Consider the following 23065-nt stretch of genomic DNA (forward strand, 5'->3'; position numbering starts at 1 on the left):
CTGTAAATTACAATATTTTTATTTGGAATTTGGGATAAATGTTGTTTGTAGTTTATAGAATAAAACAATAATGTTCATTTTGCTCAAACATATACCTGTAAATAGCAATGAAGTGGTCTCTTAATTTTTTTCCGGAGTTGTACTTAGTATATGATTTTGATTATTGTCCTGTTCTAGATGCCAGCATTCTTTCTGCTTATTTTTTAGGTGACTGTGCCATATTAGCTTCAAAAAGTGGCTTATATTTGGTGAAATCAGCTTTTTAATGTTTTTTTTCCACTGGCTCTTATACGACTATAGCCAATTGGAGGCCAATTTGATCCACCCCCATGCTTAACAGTTGGCAAAAAGTTCTTTTCATCAACTGATGTTTTTCTCTCCAAAATTACTTTTAGACTTTGTGCCCAGGAGCTCATTAACACACATCCTGTTTAAAAATGTCTTTGGCTTATACAGATGTTGTCTTTTTCACTTTGAAAGTATTGTAATGAAGTTGCTAGTAGAATGGTGATCTGCCACTCCTGTGTCAGCTAAATCTTTCTATGGGTTTTCATATTGTTGCTGTCATGCAGAAAGGTTGTATCTCCAGAGTGGAAACTGTACATGAAAAGAAAATCTTCTGAGATATTTGATAAAAGTCAATGTTAGGCCTGTCAAAATAATGATGTTATTGTCTTGTCATACAATATATGTACATGGCTTTAATAGTTTTGCTGACCTTAATATAGCTCTGGGTTTGCTTAACATGTTAAGCCCATTATCACCAATAAGCTAGCATTCTGATTTAGTTTAAAACATTTTTCATTATTTATTCTATCAATAAATATTATTTTTAACATTTCTAAAATTAATAATTTAAAGTATGTATTCATAATTAATAAACATGTATTTCTCTTTACATTATTTATTATATCAGTGTCATAACATTGTGTTAAAGTTACAATGATATCATTTATCAAAATAATTTCTGTGACCATACATTATCTAAAAATATATAGTTGTAGAGACAGGCTTAGTCAATGTAAAACATTTAGGTAAAGGCATTTATATTGGTTCACTGGCCAGATTTATATGTCAAACAGGGAATAATTAAATATGTTTGTGTAAAAGCAAATATTTTGGTTTACTTCGCTTTTTAGGTCAGGAAATGTTAAATACCCAACAAAAAATGTAGAAATGGAAAATCCCATTGCCACTGAAACTTCAATAAGTCACATGACCTTGTCATGAACATTTTGGCCACAGTTCAGACTCACTAACAAGATAATACCTCACGATGTATGCACGTTTGGGCATTCCCAAGCTGTCCCCTGATTTAACATTTCATGAAAAATTTATGTACTGCTATCCTATGACTTTTAGCAAATCCCCACACATTTTTATATTCATATTTAAAAACTTGCAAAAACATACCTGCATATGCACACACACACACACACTCACTTTCATTATCTAGACATATTTTAGCAAATGCTGGGTCATGTTTACAGACCTCAAATCCTGGCTTACCCGCCATGATGCTTTTAAAGTTTAGTGTCAGATAATTTATCTCAATTTAAGAGCTGTCTGTGTGTTCCTATCTCTTCAGGGATCTGTCTGACAACCGGATTGGCTGCCTGTCTCCTGAGATGTTTCTTGACCTTGGCAATCTCTCTAAGCTGTGAGTAATGTGCTAACTCTCTGCTCCTATGCTGACCCACTCCAGCTCTTTATCACAGACGAGGCTTTGTGATAATAATGTGGAGGTGGGCTGTGTTTTTTATCTTGTTTGTATTTAATAGGGATATTCTGATTCTTTTTTTTGGTGGTTCTGTTACAGAAATTTATCTGGAAATATTTTCTCCACGCTGCCTGAGGGGCTGTTCATGCACTTGACTTCTCTCAAAGTTCTGTAAGTATAAGCCGTGCAATGCAGTGCTAATCTACATACATCCACATCCTGATAGCACTATTACAAATTTAAACATTGCCTACCATAATCTTTGTGAATAAAGAGGATATTGTATTTTATTTGCCTTAGTACCCGATAGCTTTAAAATTCACATGTGTTTAAAGTGCACATTCTCACATATAATGATTTTTTAAATAGATACTTTAGGCAGAAATGAAGAGGCTGTACTGCAGGATGCAAACTTACAGTAAGCCACAGCAATAGCAATGCTAGGATACAGCTTTTAAAGAAGTACGTTGCCTTTGCCTTTGTTGAAATTAAGATGTTGCTTTAGAAACTGAAAACTGGCCTTTTTTATTTTAGAAAAGTTAGTATTGTGTGGATGTGGAAAACAGAGCTTTATAATAAACTGATGCATGCATATTTCTGTCTGAAACTCAATTTCCTTCGTACTTCAATGTCTACACGCATTAGATTTTAGATTTTGACATTTTCTGATTTGTGTAGTACACTACATTGGGTGTGGTGTGTGATTTGGGATACATTCTTTGTGTTTTCTCCCATTTGTAGTTTGTAGTTACCATCACATCACATACTGGTCAGCATGATCAGAACGTGACAAAAATACAGTATTTTCAGAACCGGACAAAAGTATCCATTTAAAAAAAATATCCAGCCATAACTTTAGCAAGTTCAAACCTGGACTTCCTAACTAACGGTTTGCATCTTCCTATATACCCTCTGTATTTTTCAATTGAACTGAATTGGACTTTATTAAAAAAGTGTTTTTTTACAACAAATTTTGACACAAAGTAGCTTTACAAAGATCATGGTCTAAGCCTCTTTTGAGGAAACACTATTCTGGTCACAAAGCTTCAGTATACAGTGGTAATGTGGTACTGAAGTGGTTCTGATCTTTCGGACTTATGAATGGAGATTCAAAATTCTTCTGTGATCAGCTGTGGAGACCTTAAAGTTTATTTATGTTTAAGCAAACCAGTTATGTCCTTAAAAGAAATGTTCTAAACTGGATTTTGGTAATCCTATATAGGGTTGGTTTCTTACTGTTATGTTTCTGATCCCCAGCATTAGGCTTTGTGTAATTTTGTGTAACTTGCTTTGGCATACTTCATAAAAACATATGTGAGCAAAAGCCTAGAATCAAAGCTGAAAGCTGAAAGTCATCTCGTACCTGCTAGTAGGGGTGTGCCATATCATATCATACGCAAAAACAAAATTTCATTTTCATTTTGTTGCAGTAGTGTATTCTTGATTTTTTTTTTATATTCAGTGTTTTGTCATATCGCCAAGAGTATCGTTAATGCGAAAATATAATGAAATATCGTGATATTAGTTTAGGGCCATATCGCACACCCCTACCTGCTAGTCATTAAACACCAGTAATCACAAGCAACTGTAAATCTCTAATCCTCACCTCACAGTGGTGCCTTAAAATAGGGAAATACATTTGAAAATAGTTGCTATCTCAACATACTGAATCTGTTATGTGAAAATACCCTTTATTAAGACCTGATAATGTGCACTTTAACCAAACGTAAGTACAAATATAAAACAATAGTACAGAAGTATAAAAAATAAAGGGTTCTTTACCAGTATCTACTGAACCTTGTTTTACCTGTGTGTTTATGTGTGTATTTCTTCAGGCACTTCAGCACCGATTACTTGTTTTGTGACTGCCAGCTGGAGTGGTTGTGGCTGTGGGCCAGAGCCAGATCCGTACGAGTGGGGAACGACACAGCGTGTGTGTATCCCACACTCCTCCATGGCCTTGCATTCCGCAGTCTCCAAAAACACCAGCTCATCTGTGGTAATTCAACATTTGTGTGTGTTTGTGTGTGTTTGTGTGTGTTTGTGTGTGTTTGTGTGTGTTTGTGTGTGTGTGTTTGTGTGTGTTTGTGTGTGTTTGTGTGTGTTTGTGTGTGTTTGTGTGTGTTTGTGTGTGTGTTTTTGAACAAATCCTAATTCCAGTCTTGGGTAGCCACATGAGCACATATCAGCATATTGGTCACTTAAAAAATGTCCCTTATCACCTTATTTTAAATGTCAGGCCAAGTCATGTTTGGTGGCTGATGTTTTTGCTTGTTTTTATTTGCACTGGAGCTGCTGAAGCCTAAGGTTACTGACATGTAATGGAAGCTGGAAGTATCCTGTTAACTGCAGACCTAAATCATCAAACATTGACCTCAAAATGTTTTTTTTTTTTTTTTTTTTTTTTTAGACGTCTCTAACAAACCATGTGATTTCTGACACTTAGTGACATACTGTTATTAAAGGGCCTATACTCTAGTTTTTTCTTGTGTTTTATTTCTCCCTGAGGTACCCTTATGATGTTCGTGTAGGTTTATAAAGCAGAAACAGTGGTTAATATTTTTACATAGTAGTTTTCAACCTCTCCTTTGTCCCAATTCTTAAGTACTTTTTAGGAACTTCAGTCATAAAAGTACCCCCACACCCCATACACCAGAATTTAATGTCTCATGGCAACAATGTGCTACGAGGGTTCTAACATGTAATGATTTTCTGCCTATACTCATAACAGAATTGAGGGAAAACAAGCCATTTTTTTATGAAACATGATATATATATATATATATATATATATATATATATATATATATATATATATATATATATATATATATATATATATATATATATATATATACACACACACAGAGAGTCCAAGAAGTATTTGATCCCTTGCTGATTTTCTTCGTTGGCCCACTAATAAAGACATGATCATTCTATACTTTTAATGGTAGATGTATTCTTACATGGAGAGACAGAATATTAAAAAGAAAATCCAGAAAATAAATCTAAGGAATATATATTAATTTATTTGTATTTCATGGAGTGAAATAAGTATTTGATCCCTTAGTATTCATTAGCAGTTCTGGCTTTTACAGACCAGTTAGACACTCCCAATCAACTTGTTACCTGACCTGAAGCCACCTGTTCTCACTAATCACTTGTGTGAAAAACACCTGTCCACAGAATCAGACAGATCACACATATTTCAAGTCTCCAACATGGGTAAAACCAAAGAGCTGTCACAGGACCTCAGAGTCAGAATTGTTGACCTTCACAAAGCTGGAATGGGCTACAAAGATTAGTAAGGTGTTGGATGTGAAAGTAACAACTATTGGTGCAATTATCAGAAAGTTTAAAGAGTATAACATGACAATCAACAGACCTCGGCCCGGTGCTCCAAAGAAGATTTCGCCTCGTGGGGTGGCAATGATGCTGAGAACGGTCAGAAAACGTCCTGCAACCACTCGGCAGGAGTTAGCAAATGACCTGAAGGCAGCTGGGACCACAGTTTGCAAGGAAACAATTGGCAACACTTTGCACAACAATGGATTCACATCCTGCAGTGCCCGAAAGGTACCCCTGCTGAAGAGAGCACATGTGGAGGCGCGCCTCAAGTATGCCAATGATCATTTGAAAGATGAACCAAGTTATTGGGAGAAGGTTTTGTGGTCAGACGAGACCAAAATTGAACTTTTTGGCCAACTCCACCCGCCATGTGTGGAGGAAGAAAAATGCTGCCTATGACCCCAAGAACACTGTGCCCACCGTCAAGCATGGAGGTGGAAGCATAATGTTTTGGGGGTGTTTCTCTGCCAAGGCTACAGGGCTACTTCACCGCATCACTGGGAAGATGGATGGAGCCATATACCGCACAATCCTGAGGGACAACCTCCTCCCCTGTGCCAGGGATCTGAAAATGGGCCGAGGTTGGGTCTTCCAACATGATAACGACCCTAAACATACAGCAAAGGCAACAAAGGATTGGCTCAAGAAAAATCACATTAAGGTCATGGAGTGGCCCAGCCAGTCGCCAGACCTCAATCCGATCGAAAATCTATGGAGGGAGCTGAAGGTCAGAGTTGCCAAGTGACAGCCCACCAACCTTCATGATTTAGAGAGGATCTGCAAAGAAGAGTGGGCCAAAATTCCCCCTGGTGTGTGTGCTAAACTTGTGGTTAACTACAACAAACGTCTCACCGCTGTGCTTGCAAACAAAGGCTTTGCCACTAAGTATTGAGTGTGTTTGGCAAGAGGGATCAAATACTTATTTTCCTCATTGAAATACAAATTAATTAAAATATATTCTTTAAAATTATATTCTGGATTTTTGTCTTGATATTCTGTCTCTCCATGTTAGAATATATCTACCATTAAAAGTGCAGAAGGATAGTGTCTTTATTAGTGGGCAAACAAAGAAAATCAGCAAGGGATCAAATACTTCTTGGACTCACTGTATATATATATATATATATATATATATATATATATATATATATATATATATATATATATATATATTTTTTTTTTTTTTTACAACAAATAAATTCACACAATATAAACACTGTTACCCAGACAACCCACACATGTCCTCTGACTGGCTGAACCTTAACCAACCCCTAATTTTATAGCTTCCAAAACCTGATTCTACTGTTCACTCTTCCTCACGGTCACTTGTCAGTCTTACCGTCCTCGCTGTCAGATGGAATGAGCCTATTCGTCCAATCACATTCTATTTTAAAATGAAAGCATAAGCATACTGTTACTCAATGCTCAGTGCTTTCAAAACATTAACATGGTGGTTCTCAGTCCTCATCGAGCCCACCATACCCCTGTTTTATTATATTTACATGTTCTATTATATTTATATTTTTTCTTTTAAAAATGTAAAAGATAAAAAAAAAATGGCTTTGTAATATTGAGAAATTTGCTTGTTGCCTGAGGGCAACACCATGGCATAGCCCTTTAATGCTAATTAAGAAGAACAATTCAGGTTTCATGATTGGTATTATAACTGCTACTAGATATATGATTTACTTTTATCCATTTCGAGAGATTTCCAAATATTTATTACACAGTGTCAGAAACCATATCAGGTTAGGACAGTTTTAGCAGGTGTGTGATCATTAAGGCAGTGCACTAATTGGTGCAGTACATGTGTCTACCATTGTTGGCAATCTAGTATCTCAGTACAAAGTGAAGAAGCTTTATGTAAAGTGTCTTCTTTAAAGAAAATTGTGCAAATTAGATTTTTGCCACAGTAGCTCATTACTTGTTAGAGAGGAGAAAGACACCTGGATTACCTCACAAAGGGCTTGTTAGGTAGCTTTATGATTAGGTGATGAGTTGAGCTGAAGAGCTTTATAATTAGCTGATTGAGTTGAATCAGGTGCAGTAGAGTACCTGTTAAGAAATGCAGTAATCTGCGGAGGGCTGTGGCCCTGCAGGACTGGAGTCCATCATGCTTGTTAAAACACACAGTAGCCTGGGTGTGGGTTTGAGTAGTCTGTGTGTAATTGCTGGCTGTGTGTTTGTGTAGCAGCAGAGCTGGAATTAGCAGTAGGAATCCTGCTGTCTCTTTTCCAGCTCATTCCATCCATTACAGGATTAGAACAGTAATGTTCAGCCTCTTGTCCTGCACACTGTCTGGCCCCTCAGATGTGCTACAGCAACCACGCACAAAACAGTATTTATGCTCCTGCCAAGCTCTTCCATCCACCGCAGCCGCTGCTCCAAGTCCCATTGTAATGGTATTTTCAAGGTCATTATATCCATATGGGCTTACTGTAGTGCATTCCGCTGAGCTGCGAGTGTGTGTACTGGGGAAACAGAATGGGGCTTTTTATGTGTATGGAAACATAAGCTGGTCCTAACAGAAGCTTCCACATCCGTTTCATTCCATTAGCCTTTAATACTGTGAGCGGTTCCAAAACTTGCTGTTTTTCAAAGACCCGCATTACATAACAGCAGCAGGCACAACAACAAACCCCGCACACATATTTACGTGTGTTTTTATTATCTCCAGCAAGCACATTCATTGTACGATACACATCTGGTTTGTGACGGGGCGAGAAAGAGGGGTATCTCTCTTTCACCCCTCCATCTATCTGCTCTCTCTCTCTCGCACTTTTTCTCTCTCTATGTGTTCATCCTTTTCACCCTGAAGTGCAGTGATAAGGCAGCAGAAAGTCTATATTTAAATTGTTATGCTCTCTCTCCCTCCTTTTTAAAGACAGCTCGAGGGTCCTGCGGGGAGGGCATGACGCAGACTGCTGTTTCCTGCTTAGATCTGTCCATGTCTTCTGTAGATATCTGAGCTACAGTTTAAAAGTTTGGTACCAGTCAAACATTTAAATACACCTAGTTCAAAGGTTTTTTAATAATTGTTTTAAAAAGCTTAAAGTCATAATCCAAAGATTTATACTTAAATAAGGTTAAATTTGTGATTCTGGACAAGCTTAAAAGTGTAGTTATAGAAGCATGTGGACTGAAGCAATAGAATAATAATACAGGATTTTACGTGAACATAACACAGAGTACTATGCATCTCTGACAAGGATTGCAGTGCTTTAACTTTTTTCAACCATGGAGTAGCAAAAACAGAGAAGCTTTTGTTTAAATTACAGTTAAGTGGAGCACCACAGTGGTTTAAAACTGATGTTTGTAAAATAAAAAAAAGCTACAAATAAACACTTTTTTTAGCAAGTATAAATTCTGTGAAATTGTATTTTTTAGTGCAGATATTGCTTTAGATTTACCTAAGGGTAGTTTTTGTACAGTTTTTTTGTACTGTTTGGAAAAGGGACAGAAAATTAAAAATACAAGAAACTAATGTTATATAAATGTTACATCTACGTCATCTGAAACCTCCTTTAAACATAGAAACTATCCAAGATATGTGTGTGTGTGTGTGTGTGTGTGTTTGGTGTCAGGATATAAGTGGTGGTTTAATAGTGAGTAAGTTTACAATCTGTGGTTTGGCTCTGTTTTACCAATACTGTTTGGAATAAGAATCAGATACATTCAGCATTGATATGTTGTACATTAGTATTTTTAAAGCATAACTGTCAAAAAACAGAACTTAGGGTGAAAATATGCCCACAGCCCAGCAGAAACCCACTTAGCTATAGATGCACCACATGTTGCTGAACCGTAGTCCTGTGTTTTGTAGTTAGATTTGAGCTCTCCAGAAACCACTGCATCATTTGCAGAGACACGGAGTGTCGTCCAAGCATTACATTAGTGTAATAGAAAATAATGGATGGAATTTTCAGACAAGGCCAAGTAGCCAGGGGAGAGCAGGTTGCGGTCAGCGCATGTGGTTTCTGGCATTAGGGGGAGCTTCATCTGTGTCTGTGCTGCGGGGGCTGACAGTGGCTCGTCCAGTGTCACACTGATGGGGTGGGAGGGGTTGCAGAGGTGTAATCTTCACAGCCAGGGCAGAACACCCACAGCAGGCCCAGATGCTCTTACTCTTAGTCACGCTCTCTCTTTTTGCCTTTATCGCATTATCTTTTTTGTTTTCTCTCATGCCAGATTGCATGTCAGATTTTTTTTTATATGTTAACTGTGCCTTTTGACCCCATTTAACCTGGTGATGTCACACAAACATGTGTCTTTATGCTTTTTCTGCCTAGTTGGCATAATTGCACTGTTTTTTTTTTTGACAGTAACATTACAGATTATATGTCCTCATAAAGAAAATGGATAACTTGATTTAACATTTTACTCAATCAACAGCATGAATTATAATCTATTGAAAATGACAAAAGGATGAGCTCCGAGAGGCTCTGCAGATTTTAGACTCTGACATAGCCAGGAAATCCCAGGTTTGAATTCCAGGTTTCAGCCACCATTCTGTTATGGGGCTCAGATGGGTAGAATGTGGGCTAAATGGGTTCCAGAAGGGCATAGACTCTAAGTGGGTGTCAAGTGCGGGAGCAGTGAAAGGATGTGGAGGCGGATGCAAATGCGAGTAACGTTTGTTAACGAAAGCAAACAAACAAACAAAACAAAACAGAACATAGGAGTTGGAATACATAGAAAACACGACCTTAACAGACGAAAACAACGTACAAGAACCGACAACAAGAAAGGAAATACACAAACTATAAATACACAGACAAGGACAGGAAACATGAAACGCCTGGGGCTAGGGGCGGAGCTACAAATGAATACAGGTCACAACAGTTAAGGTAAAGACATGATTCAACACTGGGGCGGAGCTACAAACGAACACAGACAAAGCATGAGGAACAGAAACACAAAAACAGAAACATGTGCACAGATAGGAAACAGGGCAAGGACGTGACAGTGGGCTTGCATTTGCACTGGGATCCAGTTGAGCTTCTCAAATGGGCCCCGTAATCACTGCCTACCTTAATCCCATATGGGGCAGATCTATATTTAACCCCTTCTGGTCCCATTATTGACCCTGATAGGATGTGTTGGCTGGCCTGGTAATGCTACATTGGCGGCAATTCAAAAAGTGTAATGTCTGACTTCACATGTATTGTAGGAGGTATGTGCTTGTTCTCACCCTCCAGAAAGATTTCAAGTAATGGGTGAATCCTTATGAATGGTGGATTAATTGTCTAGATTAAAATATGACAGGCAATTTGGTAAAAAAAGAAAACAAAAAATATAACTAAACAAAAAAGAACAAATGGAAATTATCCACTTTTTCAGTTTTTAGGCAGTATTTCTTACACAGCTGTGCTCTGTGAAAGTGCAAAATTTCATTCAGCTCATAGGATGACCTGTTTAATATGCTTTAAATGGGAACAATTATCACATACTACATATATTGAATATGGTCTACACAGTTTTACAGTTCCCAGTCTGTGCAGTGTTAAAGATCAAAGATTCTTAGAGTGCGCATTGTGGTAGATGCAAAGTCCGCTGATCTGAAGAAACCTGAAAGGAAAGCGCTGGGAAGCAGAAAGTTTGGAACCAGTCCAAGAAGGTGTCATGTTGTGTCCAGTCAAAGACAAAAAAGCCCTGGAGGACAAGCTGTACAGACAAGCTCAGATCATCAAGCACGTACACGGGAGATTAATATATGCTGAGGCAGAGATACTCTTCATGAATTTTAATAATGGGTCATCCAGTGGTGTATTTGGCTTGTAGAGCAAATTTTATGGAGCATTTTTACCTTGTAATAACAGACTCAAAATCACTGTGACTCACCACTGACCTGTAATATGGAGAATAGAGTCTCTAGGTTTGCTATTCAGGTCATATTTTTGTGTAAAATCCTATAATATTACTTTACTATAATATCTACTCTGCTCAAATTAAAATAACCCAGAATTAGAGAAATTTCTTCATATCCCTTCCCTATGACCCTTTTAATTAGATGTAGAAAACCTTTAAGCTGATATTAGGGATAGTTGTATGTCTAATCTGCATGTAGGAGCTTGTGTTACATTGAAGTTCAGTGCATGCTGTTATTTCACCAGCCTTGTGCAGAAAAAAAGAAAAGCGAACCTGAGATGATAGGACGTTGGTAAGAGTCTTTATTTAAAAGACATTTACTAGATTCTTAGATGCGTTTGTTTAAGGACCCTTTATCTTAATGATGGTAAATAAATTATATAATGCCTTTCTAGACACCCAAGGATACTTTATAATTATGTGCCACAGTCAGTTGTGTACACTCAGTATTAAACCAACCAACACACACTAGCACTTACCCACATGCACCGACAAGAAGCAGCAGCCAATCACGCACTGGTCTTAAAAAACATGAGGAACCAGTGTGGTGGAATCCTATAACATGATGCGTTTGGTGTTTTTGTGCTTTTTCAGAGGCTCCACTGGAGTTGCCTCTGCTGCAGCTGATCCCATCACAGAGACAGTTGGTGTTTCGAGGAGATCGACTGCCCCTGCAGTGCACCGTCTCCTACCTGGATCCCTCTGTCACACTCACCTGGAGCCATGAGCAGCAGCCTGTGCACACACAGGAGGAGAGAGGGCTGTATGTGGAGAAAAGCATCATTCATGACTGTTGTCTTATCACCAGGTGAGGTTGTTCACAGAAGTACTGGAAAGTTTCTACATATCTGGTTTGTCTGAATGGCAAAGAAACGCATGGAATATGGCTTCAAATACAAAATCAGATCACTTTCTTAGACAAACATCTCATTAGACAAACATCACAATAAATTTGAGTTTTTACAATGGCAGTCAATTAGGTTTTATAGTATAGTTTGTATACATCGAATGTAACCACATGCTAACAGAGCTGCAGCAAACGATTATTTTTTAAAAGTGTGTGCTTTAGCTCAATTAAATCAACTATAAAAAATAATAATAATAACTCACAATGTTTAGAATATTATTATGCGAAAACAAAATGTGTTAACAGGCAACCTCTGTTTTACGCTCATATTTTTGTTAAGTTAATTCAGATGATCCTGTTAGTTTTGGTCAAGGCATGTAGTTACTAGTGTGCATGTGTGTTTTCACTGCACAGCTGGGTTAGCTGGCTTTCAGCACAAGTATGGTTGTCTTATCTTGTCTTGTTAAACATTAAACAGATTATGCCATTAGTATCATCTGCACCAAATCTATGCAAAGCATATGAGGCTAGTTCAAATTATCTAAATGACTGTGCTCCTCGTGCAATAATTATATCATCGACAGCACTCATTGCTACTATTTTTTGTCTCCTGTTGTTTAATAGGTGACTATAGCCTACATCAACTTCCTCGAATTGATCCAAACTGTTCAAAAAAGTGTTTCCCTTTCAGACAAATTTGCAGAATTGTTCATTTTGATCCAAACCAAAAGTCTTTTGATCAGAGCAAATTTTAGTCCTTTAGTCCAGACTGAATGATCATACTGAAAAAGATAGGTGTGAAGGCTCACTTAAAGAAAGACAGAGGGAGAACGAAGGAGAATGAGTACGGTCATGTGGGCTCTTTGACTAATGTCTATATGCCTTTAGCCTTGATTTATGTGCACATGCTAGTGGGTTTAAATCAATTGACAGCACACTCATGCACAGACGTATATACAGTATAAAGTGACCTTCTCCTAGCTGTGATTTACCTTTCATTATCACTGTCCTTGATATTGGTTGGGAAGGGCGGGACGGGAATGTTTTGGCACAGTACCAGCGGTGCGCTTCCCTGGAAGTGTTGTCTCATTGTTAGACGCGGCTCGCACATGAACAGGAACAGATGCAGTATGCTATGGCAGCAATGTGGATGACATCTGTTTACACACAATCTGCCAATCATCGTCTCTTCCTCATCCTCTCCCTGTTTCCCCTGACTGGTCAGTGCAATACCTGCGTTCACACACACATGCAGAGTATTCATACTCGCAGCTTGTGTGTGTGTGTGTGTGTGTGTGTGTATGTGTGTTTGTATGAAAGCACGTGTGAAAGAGCGGCACAGGGCTGTTGATTAGTTTAACTGCCTCTCGCTTTGGAGCGAGCCTGGTCATAAATATTGATGGAGTGCCGACAGAAATATGTTTCCCTGTGTCAACAAGCCTGGAACGCTTTGCTCGCAGTTTTCGTAGAGCGCGCCGAAAGCTCTAGCCTTCATAAACCACCCAGGAGGACGCTCGTTTTTTCCACTGCTGCAGCCGTGCCCTCGTCACTGGGAGGCCTGCAGTCCCTTTACTGTGAATGATGATGGTCGGGATGGTGGCGGTGGGAAATCTCAGTGTCAAACAGGACATGCTGACTGACTCACAGTTTGATCACCAGAGCACACTAATCCACTCCATCTCACTCTCCTGTACTTTCCTGGCTGTGTTTCCCACTGATTTTTTTTGTTCCCAGCTTGCTCCACAACTTCACACTTGAATCATTTGCCTGGGTCTAGTTGGCACATTATGGATAGTTAGTTATTTAAATTATGCAGCGCAGGGCCTGTTTGAATCTAATCACTTTTCTAGTGCAAATACTGCTCAACTATGAAAAAAAAATGAAGCTATCAAGGAACACCACTTCATTCTGCATTAGCCATCTACAGCCTTAGAAAAGTCCCTCCCGTACAATGAAGTTACAGTTTCTCATTTAATGTACAATATAAAACAGTGGGGATCTGAAGAAATATTCAATAATCTTTCAATTTACTAAAGTTTTATGTATGCAAAACATGGCATTTGTAGAGCAGCCCTTACAAAAACCTTAAAAAAAGTATAATTACATTCACTCGCTCAGTTCACACAAATACACTTGATTATCTGTAAAGTTTTATATATAGAAGTTGTTAGTTTAATACTCAATGATTATTTAATCTTCACGTTCAAAGCTGCAGCAGAAACAATAATTGAGAGGATGGCAGAAATAATCATTGGCTAATTAGAAAAAACAATTGTCAGACTAGTCGACCACCAAAACAATCATTAGATGCAGCTCTACTGCAAATATATGTTATAGAATGAAAAATTATTATAAAGTCAATTTACCAGTAGTATATATGTAAATGTACTGTTTCAGTACATACTGGGACTTATTTGGCCCTCTCTTTATATAATAAAAAACATACATTAAGTATTCTTTGGGTAAAGTAGTAAACTAAGAATGTACATTTAGTTTACAGCTATTCATTCATCCTCTTATTTGCTTTTTCCTGGAGCACTCTCACCTATAGGGGCAGTTTAGCGTGGACATGCTTTAACAATGCACCTGTCATATGTACTGTTTAAGTACACTTAAAGTAACTATTATACATTCTACCAGTAAACTACATTTATACAAAAACACAAGACATTGTGAATATATTATTTTCTATATTATCAAATATTGTATAACTCAAAAATCTTAAACAAATATTCTTTTAGATGCCAAAGTGTTAGAACATAACTTAAATCAACATTCCTTTTCAAAACAAAACACCACAAATACACAGTCTTTTGTCAAGTTTAAAATTTGTATCATAAAGCCTTTCTGAAATCCACACATCAAACATACTAGAACTTTGTGTATGCAAATGGAAAATATACTTAATTAGTCAGTTTTTAAAAGGATATCGAGAGCAAAAGGTTGAGTTTTAGGAGAGTTCAAGTCGAATAAGTATAATTTTGCTTACTGTAGCTCTAAAAGCACATAAAGAATAAAGAAAGCATATAAAAAATACGCTGAAAGCTTGCTCCATTATTTTTACTTTAAAAAAGAAGTATAATAATAGCATACTTGAATAACCTTTTTTGTAATGGAGATGGAACCAGACCCACTCATTATTCCCCAAGACTTGCTGGATAAAAAGTTTTTTAGAGACAAGCCATTATATTCATCTTGCTTAACAATGGATTCTGCCTGAAAACTTAATTGTCTTTTTTGTCTAATGGTGCACTCATTTTAAATTTGGGTAATTGGATTACCAGGTACTGGATATTTTTCCACACTAGGACAATTAGTGTTTTTTCTTTTAATACACTATATGTTCATTTAAAATCTTTAGTTTAATTTGGTTTATCAGGTTGTTTTTGTCTTTTGTAATAAATGAAATTGTGACTTCTTATGACAGTTTGAAATTTTTATTTTAGTTTTATTTATGTATACTCTATTAGAGATTTTAAGCCTTTTTACAGTGTAAGGGACCCTTCACTGGATGCTTTTTTTTAGAAACCAAAGTGGTTCTTCTGTTATATTGTTTCAAGGTACCTTTCTAGTCTGATTGTAGTAGTTATGAATGTGATGCATTGTACTGCTGTCATTTTTTCTGAGCATTGTAGGCACTTCCTTCCTGCTGGGATGTGGTAGATTTCTTGTCATTCAGATTCTGATTAGGTCCTGCAGTTAAGTCTTCACATTCCCCTTCTACACACAAACTCTGCAGGTCAATTTTCCTAGTGGAGCGCATACTGTAATGTTATTTTTGGCTGTGTGGAGACCCCGCTAGCGGAGGAGGGGCGTCTAGGCTTGCTGTCCTTTCCAGTGCAGATTAGCTAGACTGACCACACGGCCAACCAAAACACCGGCCTGCTTAATCATGAACCACACACACATATACACTCTCATGCATTCACACTGGCTCCTGCTTCTATGTCGTAAACACAACTGTCGACAGAGATGGAGAGACTTATTGAAGGGGCTCTTCTCACTGCTGAGTGAGTCTGAAGTAAAAATACACCTTCCCATTAAGCACTACACTACTCTGCTATTAACCTGTCACTGTAAATGACAGACGTTTTACAGAGTTACAGACCGTCATTTCCACAATGGTGGTTGTTGGCTTAAAGCCGAGTTTCTGTAACGCCACTTTCATAACTGGATGATATTGTAAAAAAAAAAATATATATATATATATATCTAAAAGCGATATCTGATTGTTCTAATTTCAAAGTTTTTAGTTCTAACATACCTATAAAAACAAACATTTTATTGAGTTTTTTTTTTTTTTTTTTTTTTTTTTTGAAGACGTGCTAAAATGGCAACAAACAGCATGATTTAGAGCAGTGGTTCTTTTTAAGGTTGCAAATATTAGCAAAATTAGATATGTTTACTCTTTTCATTGAGGCACAATGATGTTCAACTGACTAAGAGCTATCAAATATGCACTAATGAACTAATGTATCCTTTACATTTATTTTTAAGGGAATTAAAAGCATGCAAGCACAATATAACTTGTATAAAACTAGCATATAAAACACAGGTTCATTTAACCAGTGTTTTATGATCAAACAGCAAAAATAACCTCCTTATATTTCATAAAAAGTGCACTGTTACAATCCTATATCCTGAGATTTCCTCACTTCATTTTGAAAATGGCTTCAAAACAGTACTTTAATTAACTGAATTAGTTTGGTTAATCTTCCAGCCCCAAACTCAGCTTGTTTCAGGAATTTTGTATGAGCACAGGCTACAGTTGTTTCGCCCTATCAATGCATTATTAACACATTTGGGTCCAATTAGAGGCCTCAATCCACAGCCCTCATTTACACCCGGAGTCAAACGGCAACCTGTTCATATTTCAGGCATGTGCGCTTAATCAGCAGATCCCACACACAGACCGTTTGTGTTCTCTTCTCATAGTTCTATTCCTCATCCCTGCCTTAGCCCTAGAGCTGTAGACAGACTTGTTGTCCAGCCGGAGCTAATAGCCAATAGCCTGGCGAGTTGTGTAGTCTGGCCCCCATGCTGAGTGATGGCGCTAGGCTAAAGAGCCAGTAACTGATGCTAGCTGAGAGAGCTGCAGAGTGTGAATCATGCCTCATTACTCAAAGCTCTAGGAGCCTCTGGAGGTGCAGCTACATCTCGCCTAATCTCTCCATTTTTAATTCATTCAGCTCTGATGTAGAAGAAAGGAGTAGAGTAGAAGAGAAAAGCAGTAGAGAAGTGGAAAAGACTATTTTCAAGAATTTTTTTTTTTGTAGCGCTTCCTATGCATCCTGTATCATGTATGAATCTTCTATGAATGCATTCATAATGGCATGCATTATATGTTATAATGGCCACCAAAAGATTTTATAATAACTAACCAATGATAGTATGTGACTTTATTAAGACAGGATTCATGATGTCTTAAATTACCTAGAATTGCAGATTTTTTTATTAAAACAAATTGTACTTCAAATGTCATGGCATTACTAAAGCACACTTTACTTGAAGCCACTATAGAGAACTTATAATGCTGAATAGGGTGCTAAATTGTGCAGTATTTTCTTTCTACATTTAATAATAACCCTGCATAATGCTTTATAATGTTAGATTTTTTAGATAAACACTTAATTTGAGACCTCAAAGCTGTATTTAATAATGCAATATAATTGTAGCAACCCAGTGTCATTGTTACAAAATTAGTACATACAATATTCTTATAAACAGATTATAAGGCACTATGAGACTGTGAAGTTTTTCCAGTCACATACTTGTAAAATATAGTGTATTATTCATGTTGCTATAAGTACTTGCATATTATTATATAAGCTATTCACAGCTCTCAAAAAATGAAGAGACCACTTCAGTTTCTGAATCAGTCTTATGATTTTGATTTTTAGGTATATGTTTGAGTATTTGAGCATTTATTTGCAGAAAATGAGAAATGGCTGAAATAACAAAGATGCAGAGCTTTCAGCTCTCAAATAATGCAAAGAAAACAATATCATATTCATAAAGTTTTAAAAGTTCTAAAATCAATATTTGGTGGAATAACCCTGCTTTTTAATGCATCTTGGCATGTTCTCCTCCACCAGTCTTACACACTGCTTTTGGATAACTTTTTGCCACTCCTGGTGCAAAAATGCAAGTAATTCAGCTTTTGTGTATGTGTGTGTGTGTGTTTCCTCAGTGTTGCTCTTTAGAATAGGCCTTCTATCCCTTTATCTCTTCAACTCTCTCGCTCTTTTCTCTCTTTCTCTCTCTCGTTTTGTCTTTCTCTCTCATATTCTTGCCTGATTGGTCTGTGTAATTAGGTTACCATGGAGACTGAAGTCTTAATTGGCTTGTTAGACTGCGGTTTGGCTGATTGTGGTGAGTGGGAAATGATGCTGTCCCTCTCACACACATGACTGGAGCAGAAGAGAGTGATGGTAGTGAGGGAATAGTGGGAGGTAGTGTGTGTCATAGAGAGAGAGAGAGAAATGCTGAAGGAGTGTTGATTGGATAAAGTGAGGAAGAGACGAAAGGGAAAAAAATGTTTTTTAAGAAAAAGATTTTATTTTAAGATCAAACAAAAGAACAAAGCTGTCCATTGACACTGTGCACATCATTTAAATACACAGTGGCATGTACACTGACATGACAAAATGCGGAGCATGAAGCATTAAATATGTTACTTGTCTAATTCTAGCCAGACAACTCTAGTCACGATCATTGCCAACCAAAGCACTGTCCACTGTGGGTGGTAATGCCTTCTATGACATATTCCTGGTACACACATGACACTGTTAAATGCTAAATGTTAAATGCCAGTACAATTTCAGAAATAGAATGTCCCGTCCATAGACTGCGTATAGCTGGACAGAGCATTGTCTCTCAAAAGTGAAACCACCACAGGTCGGACGCCCCCTGCTGTTCGGTTGCAAAAAGCTGTGTAACCCCACCCATCCCCATAGGTTTCAATAGCAAAACAGACCACTTTCAATCACGTTTTTTTCTAATATACTGTAATACTACCTCCATTATTTAAATGCAACAGCTAGTGTAACCTCTGCGTATATTGTCAAATTTTTATATCCACATAGAATTACCTTTTTAAAACGTTATTCAGCTCTATTTAAAAAGGTGTGGTTATTGTAAAAGGGCTAGGTTACACCTAGCCGGGGTGGGATCAATGACTGTATGGGTGGGACCATAGACTTTGTATAGCTGTGTCGAGGCAGCCCTCAGGGGCGGGTTTATTTAAATGAGTAGGCTGTCTCTCCACAGTCTTTCTGGTCTAACGCGCAGACTCTGGTTTCAGGATCGCCAAAATGGCAGAAGATTTTGGCTTCATTTTCATTGAATGAATGGGAATGGCGACACGGCGTCCATCTGTTACCCACTGTTAGGCCTTACCCGAACTCTGATAATTCACTCTGATAAATCACCTCACTCACAAGATAACACCTCACAACTAATAAAAATGTGGCCGTTTCCAAGCTATCCCCTCATGTAACGTTTACTAATATACATGCTGCTAACCCTTGTCCTTTTATAGGTCGGTATATTGTTGGTGTACCAGTCTTGTAATTCTAGAAAAGTAACTTTACAAAACCAGACTTTTTCATTTGTATTGGAAGTTAATGTAAAAGGATTCAATTCATATTCAGTTGAACTGAATGTAAAAAGATATTTTTTTTGTGGTTTTGTTGGTCTCTTTATCATGAAATCTATAAATAAGAGCAACTGGTTTTCTGCAAAAAATATGAAAATACAAGATTTTTTTTTTGAATGACAATGAAAACCTTGAGGTGCATGTGTTACAAGAGAATGCTATGTCAGGTACCACTTCTGTCAGCCAAGCTGCAGAATTGTGACATGTGCAGCTCTCAGCATGATAATGTACCATGTCACAAAGCAGCCCAAAGTCTGTATGAGTCTTAGTCCAATAGAACATCTTTGTAATGTTGGTAAATTTGGAGATTTACAGGCTGAAAGTGCATCTAAAAAAATCTGCAGGAATTGTGTGATGTAGTCTTTAAATGAATATTTTTTTTTTATATATTTTGGAATCCTTGCCACAAAAAATGCAGGCTGTCTTGATAGCAAAAGGAGTGCCTTACCCAGTATTAGTATGTTCCTTACAACGTTCTCAATGAGTGTGTATATATCTGATAACAATTATATAGTGAAAGAACTGAAAACACTTTCATTCCAGTCTTTATATAAAGGTAATTATTGTCTATAAATACATTTTATTAACATTTTCTCCCTATTGGCTTTCCACTGGAATGTATATTCTTGGTTACAACCATTAGCTTTAGTTCTTACCTGTCAGAACATAATCTTACAGACATGGCGGTGTGATCCTTGATTTTGTTGGAAAGCTGTAAGCTCCTAGAATGTATCCCAACTCTTTTTTGTCCATTTTAGATAAACCAGAGTTCATGTTATTCTAGTCTCTTAAATGTTGTAAGTACCTACACTTTGATAATCCCTAGTGGCAGCCATACACTAGAATACTTTGATGTGACTAGTGTGTTTGTGAAGGAATCTGTATTACACTCATTCAAAGGGTGTAGGCGGTCTTGTGGTCTCTAATCTTGTGCTAAAAAATACTTGTTTTTCAGTTTTACTCCCATCAAAATATTAAAATATTTGTATTTGAAATATTTATTTGGATCATTATTGTATACCCTTGTTTTTGAGGGCTCCCTGGACGTTTTTGGTCTTTTTCATATGCACAGTTTCATATACAACTCCTGTAGACCTTATTAGCTTATTAATATCAAATCAATACTCAAAAATAGATTTTTTACATTTAGTTTGTGCTTTTATCCAAGAATTCCACCTTACAACCAACTACCAGCCCATACCAAGTAAATACCAGCAATACCGCCAGTCCAACGGCAGCATTGAGTTCTTTTCAGCAGCAATCAGAGCTGAGTATCCCTGTATATTATTCATCATTATTCATCATTGTTCAGGGTGGAACACTGACTATATTCAATTTAGTACTGTCTCTAATTATTAGTTAAGATTAAACGAGTGCTTTGTGGCTTTGTGTCTGATTTTTTTTATGTCATTGCAACCATGCCAAACAATAAAAGCCATGGCTTTGCTTTTCTTCATGCGTTCTGGGACACTGATTATGCAGATTTTTCTTGTCATTAACCCTCCCAATCTGCTTGATTGGCATTATTGTAGAGAAATTTGCAATTTTTTCTGTTCACCTCTTGTGTGCTTCTTTCAGTTTTACAATGCAGCTCTCAGCCTCTTCCACTGTAGTGGTAGGTGTGTGGAGTTTTCCAGCTCCATCATTAATTTTCTGGTTTATAACATTTTTGAAGTCATTTGGCTCCTTTCTGATGACCGTTTGAAATCCCTGAACTCTCTGAAATCCTTTAGCTCCTGCATCCAGTGCTCTCACAAGCAGTGGATTCCCAGTCTATATTCTTGCATTCAGAAAGTTGCAGATTGCATTCTACCATTTATCTGTAGCCGCAGTCTCTGGGGCTTAGCAATCTTGGCATTGAAGTGTTCCTTCATTTTTCTTCTCTTTATCTCACTGAGTGAATTTCTCCTCAACATTCTTTATGGTGCTTCTTTCTCTTTCTACATTACATTTAAAGTTATGTTTTCACTTTGCAGTTTCTTGCATGTGGGGTTTGTTTTAAATTGACTAGTGCGTCCAGTATTTTCACCTGTTTGTCAGGATGAGATTAAATATGAGACCTGGACCTTGGACAGGCTAACAGTAAATATTATAAGTCAATTTCTGTATATCATATAGGCACAATATTGTCTTTGTAGATTGTATTTGTCATGTTTAAGCTTTTCTTAATCATAAACAATATTGTAACTTTTATGTATTGAATCATAATAATGCAAGGACAGTGGGACAGTGATCCTATAAAGTGGAGTCGATACATTATTGTTATTCTATTATGATTGTATATTGACTTTAATTTATCACAATATATCATCCAAACTAGGGCTGCACGATATATCATTTAAGCATAGTCATTGCGATGTGCGCATGTGTAATAGTCACATCGCAGGACGTGTGTTGTCACCTAAGGCAATTAAATCAAACACGTCATCTTGCATTGTTTTGATTCTTGACACAAGAAGTAGATACACAGCGCTGTCTCTGTCTCTGTGTCTGTGTAAGTGACAGGCTGCTGCTGCCTGAGAAGCGTGAGGGGGAGCGCGAGAAGGGGGGGCAGGAGTAAACACGAGGTAACCGCATGGCCTCCATCCACATGGTTGGGCACGTGCTTGTAAATGCACGTAAAAAAAAGCCATTTTCAGTTACAGCTGAATTCATGCTTTTAATCCCAGAAAAAAAAACTTTTATTTACCCTTTTAAAAATGCCTGATCAAAGGGACTGTTGTTTTGGTGTTTTCCGCGGATTTTGAGTGTTCAATGTTGACTCAGCTCTTGATCGGTCTGGACGCAAGACAGCGCGCGGGTGAGGGCGGGGCTGGTGAAGTCATGGGCCCTGCATTGTTTAATATCGCAATATATATGTATATAACTGAATAAACAACATTTGCAATATCGTGCAGCCCTAATCCAAACTAAAGTAGTTGTTATTATAAAAGACCCAAAGGGCACCTGGCATTTCATGTTACACCCAAAACACACCCATGAATAATTAAAGAGAGCTAGTACATCTTTGTGCAGCTCTAAATGTTAACCACAGATTTTGAAGTGCTTTTTTAGTCACAGAATTAAAAAGGAATCACAATGTCAGGACATTATTCTGTTTTTCACACCGTGCTTTTTTTTTTAACATGTTGTGCATACTTGCTTAACGGGTGCTATTAAGGACATGAGAATGACTGAAAGTCTTAAAAACAGACTGATGGCCTTGAGTGACTCAGCTTTCTGAATGAACAAATAGGGAGATGGGAAAGAGTGAGAGAGTGAAAGAGAGAGAGAGAGAAGTGAGCAGAGCTGCAGATAAAAGCCTCAGTCCAGAAGACTTTTTATTTATTCTGAAATCACCCCACAAAGCATTCAGCCTGCCACTGCCCACTTCTACTTTTAGCTCTCCCTCTATTCATGCGTTCTCTTCACTGCACAAAACAAGGCAATGAGAGCCTCACTCTCTGTCTGAGAGCAGGGTGTTTGCATGTGTGTGTTCTGTGGGTTTATTGTGGGTTTATTTTGTACTCTGGTGTCAAAAGTTCATCAGTTGCACACCACTCTTTCAGTACTCTGGATAGGGGTGCATGATATTGACAAGTAATGTCTCAAAAAAGAAAATAATAAGTAAATAATTCATTTTTCC

General features: G+C 37.4%; 1 protein-coding gene across 2 annotated transcripts in view; it reads left to right on the forward strand.

Annotated features, from left to right (window-relative positions):
* LOC103040329 (adhesion G protein-coupled receptor A3) overlaps positions 1-23065 on the forward strand; it is a 220211-nt gene that overhangs the window by 36706 nt on the left and 160440 nt on the right. For both annotated transcript variants that reach the window (XM_007228648.4, XM_049481157.1), the window contains 4 exons: positions 1589-1660; positions 1820-1891; positions 3556-3719; positions 11531-11744. In XM_007228648.4, the coding sequence (XP_007228710.3) occupies positions 1589-1660; positions 1820-1891; positions 3556-3719; positions 11531-11744 (522 nt within the window). The remainder of the gene's footprint in view (positions 1-1588; positions 1661-1819; positions 1892-3555; positions 3720-11530; positions 11745-23065) is intronic.

This window comes from Astyanax mexicanus, chromosome 7, assembly GCF_023375975.1.
Source record: "Astyanax mexicanus isolate ESR-SI-001 chromosome 7, AstMex3_surface, whole genome shotgun sequence".
Lineage (NCBI taxonomy): Eukaryota > Metazoa > Chordata > Actinopteri > Characiformes > Acestrorhamphidae > Astyanax > Astyanax mexicanus.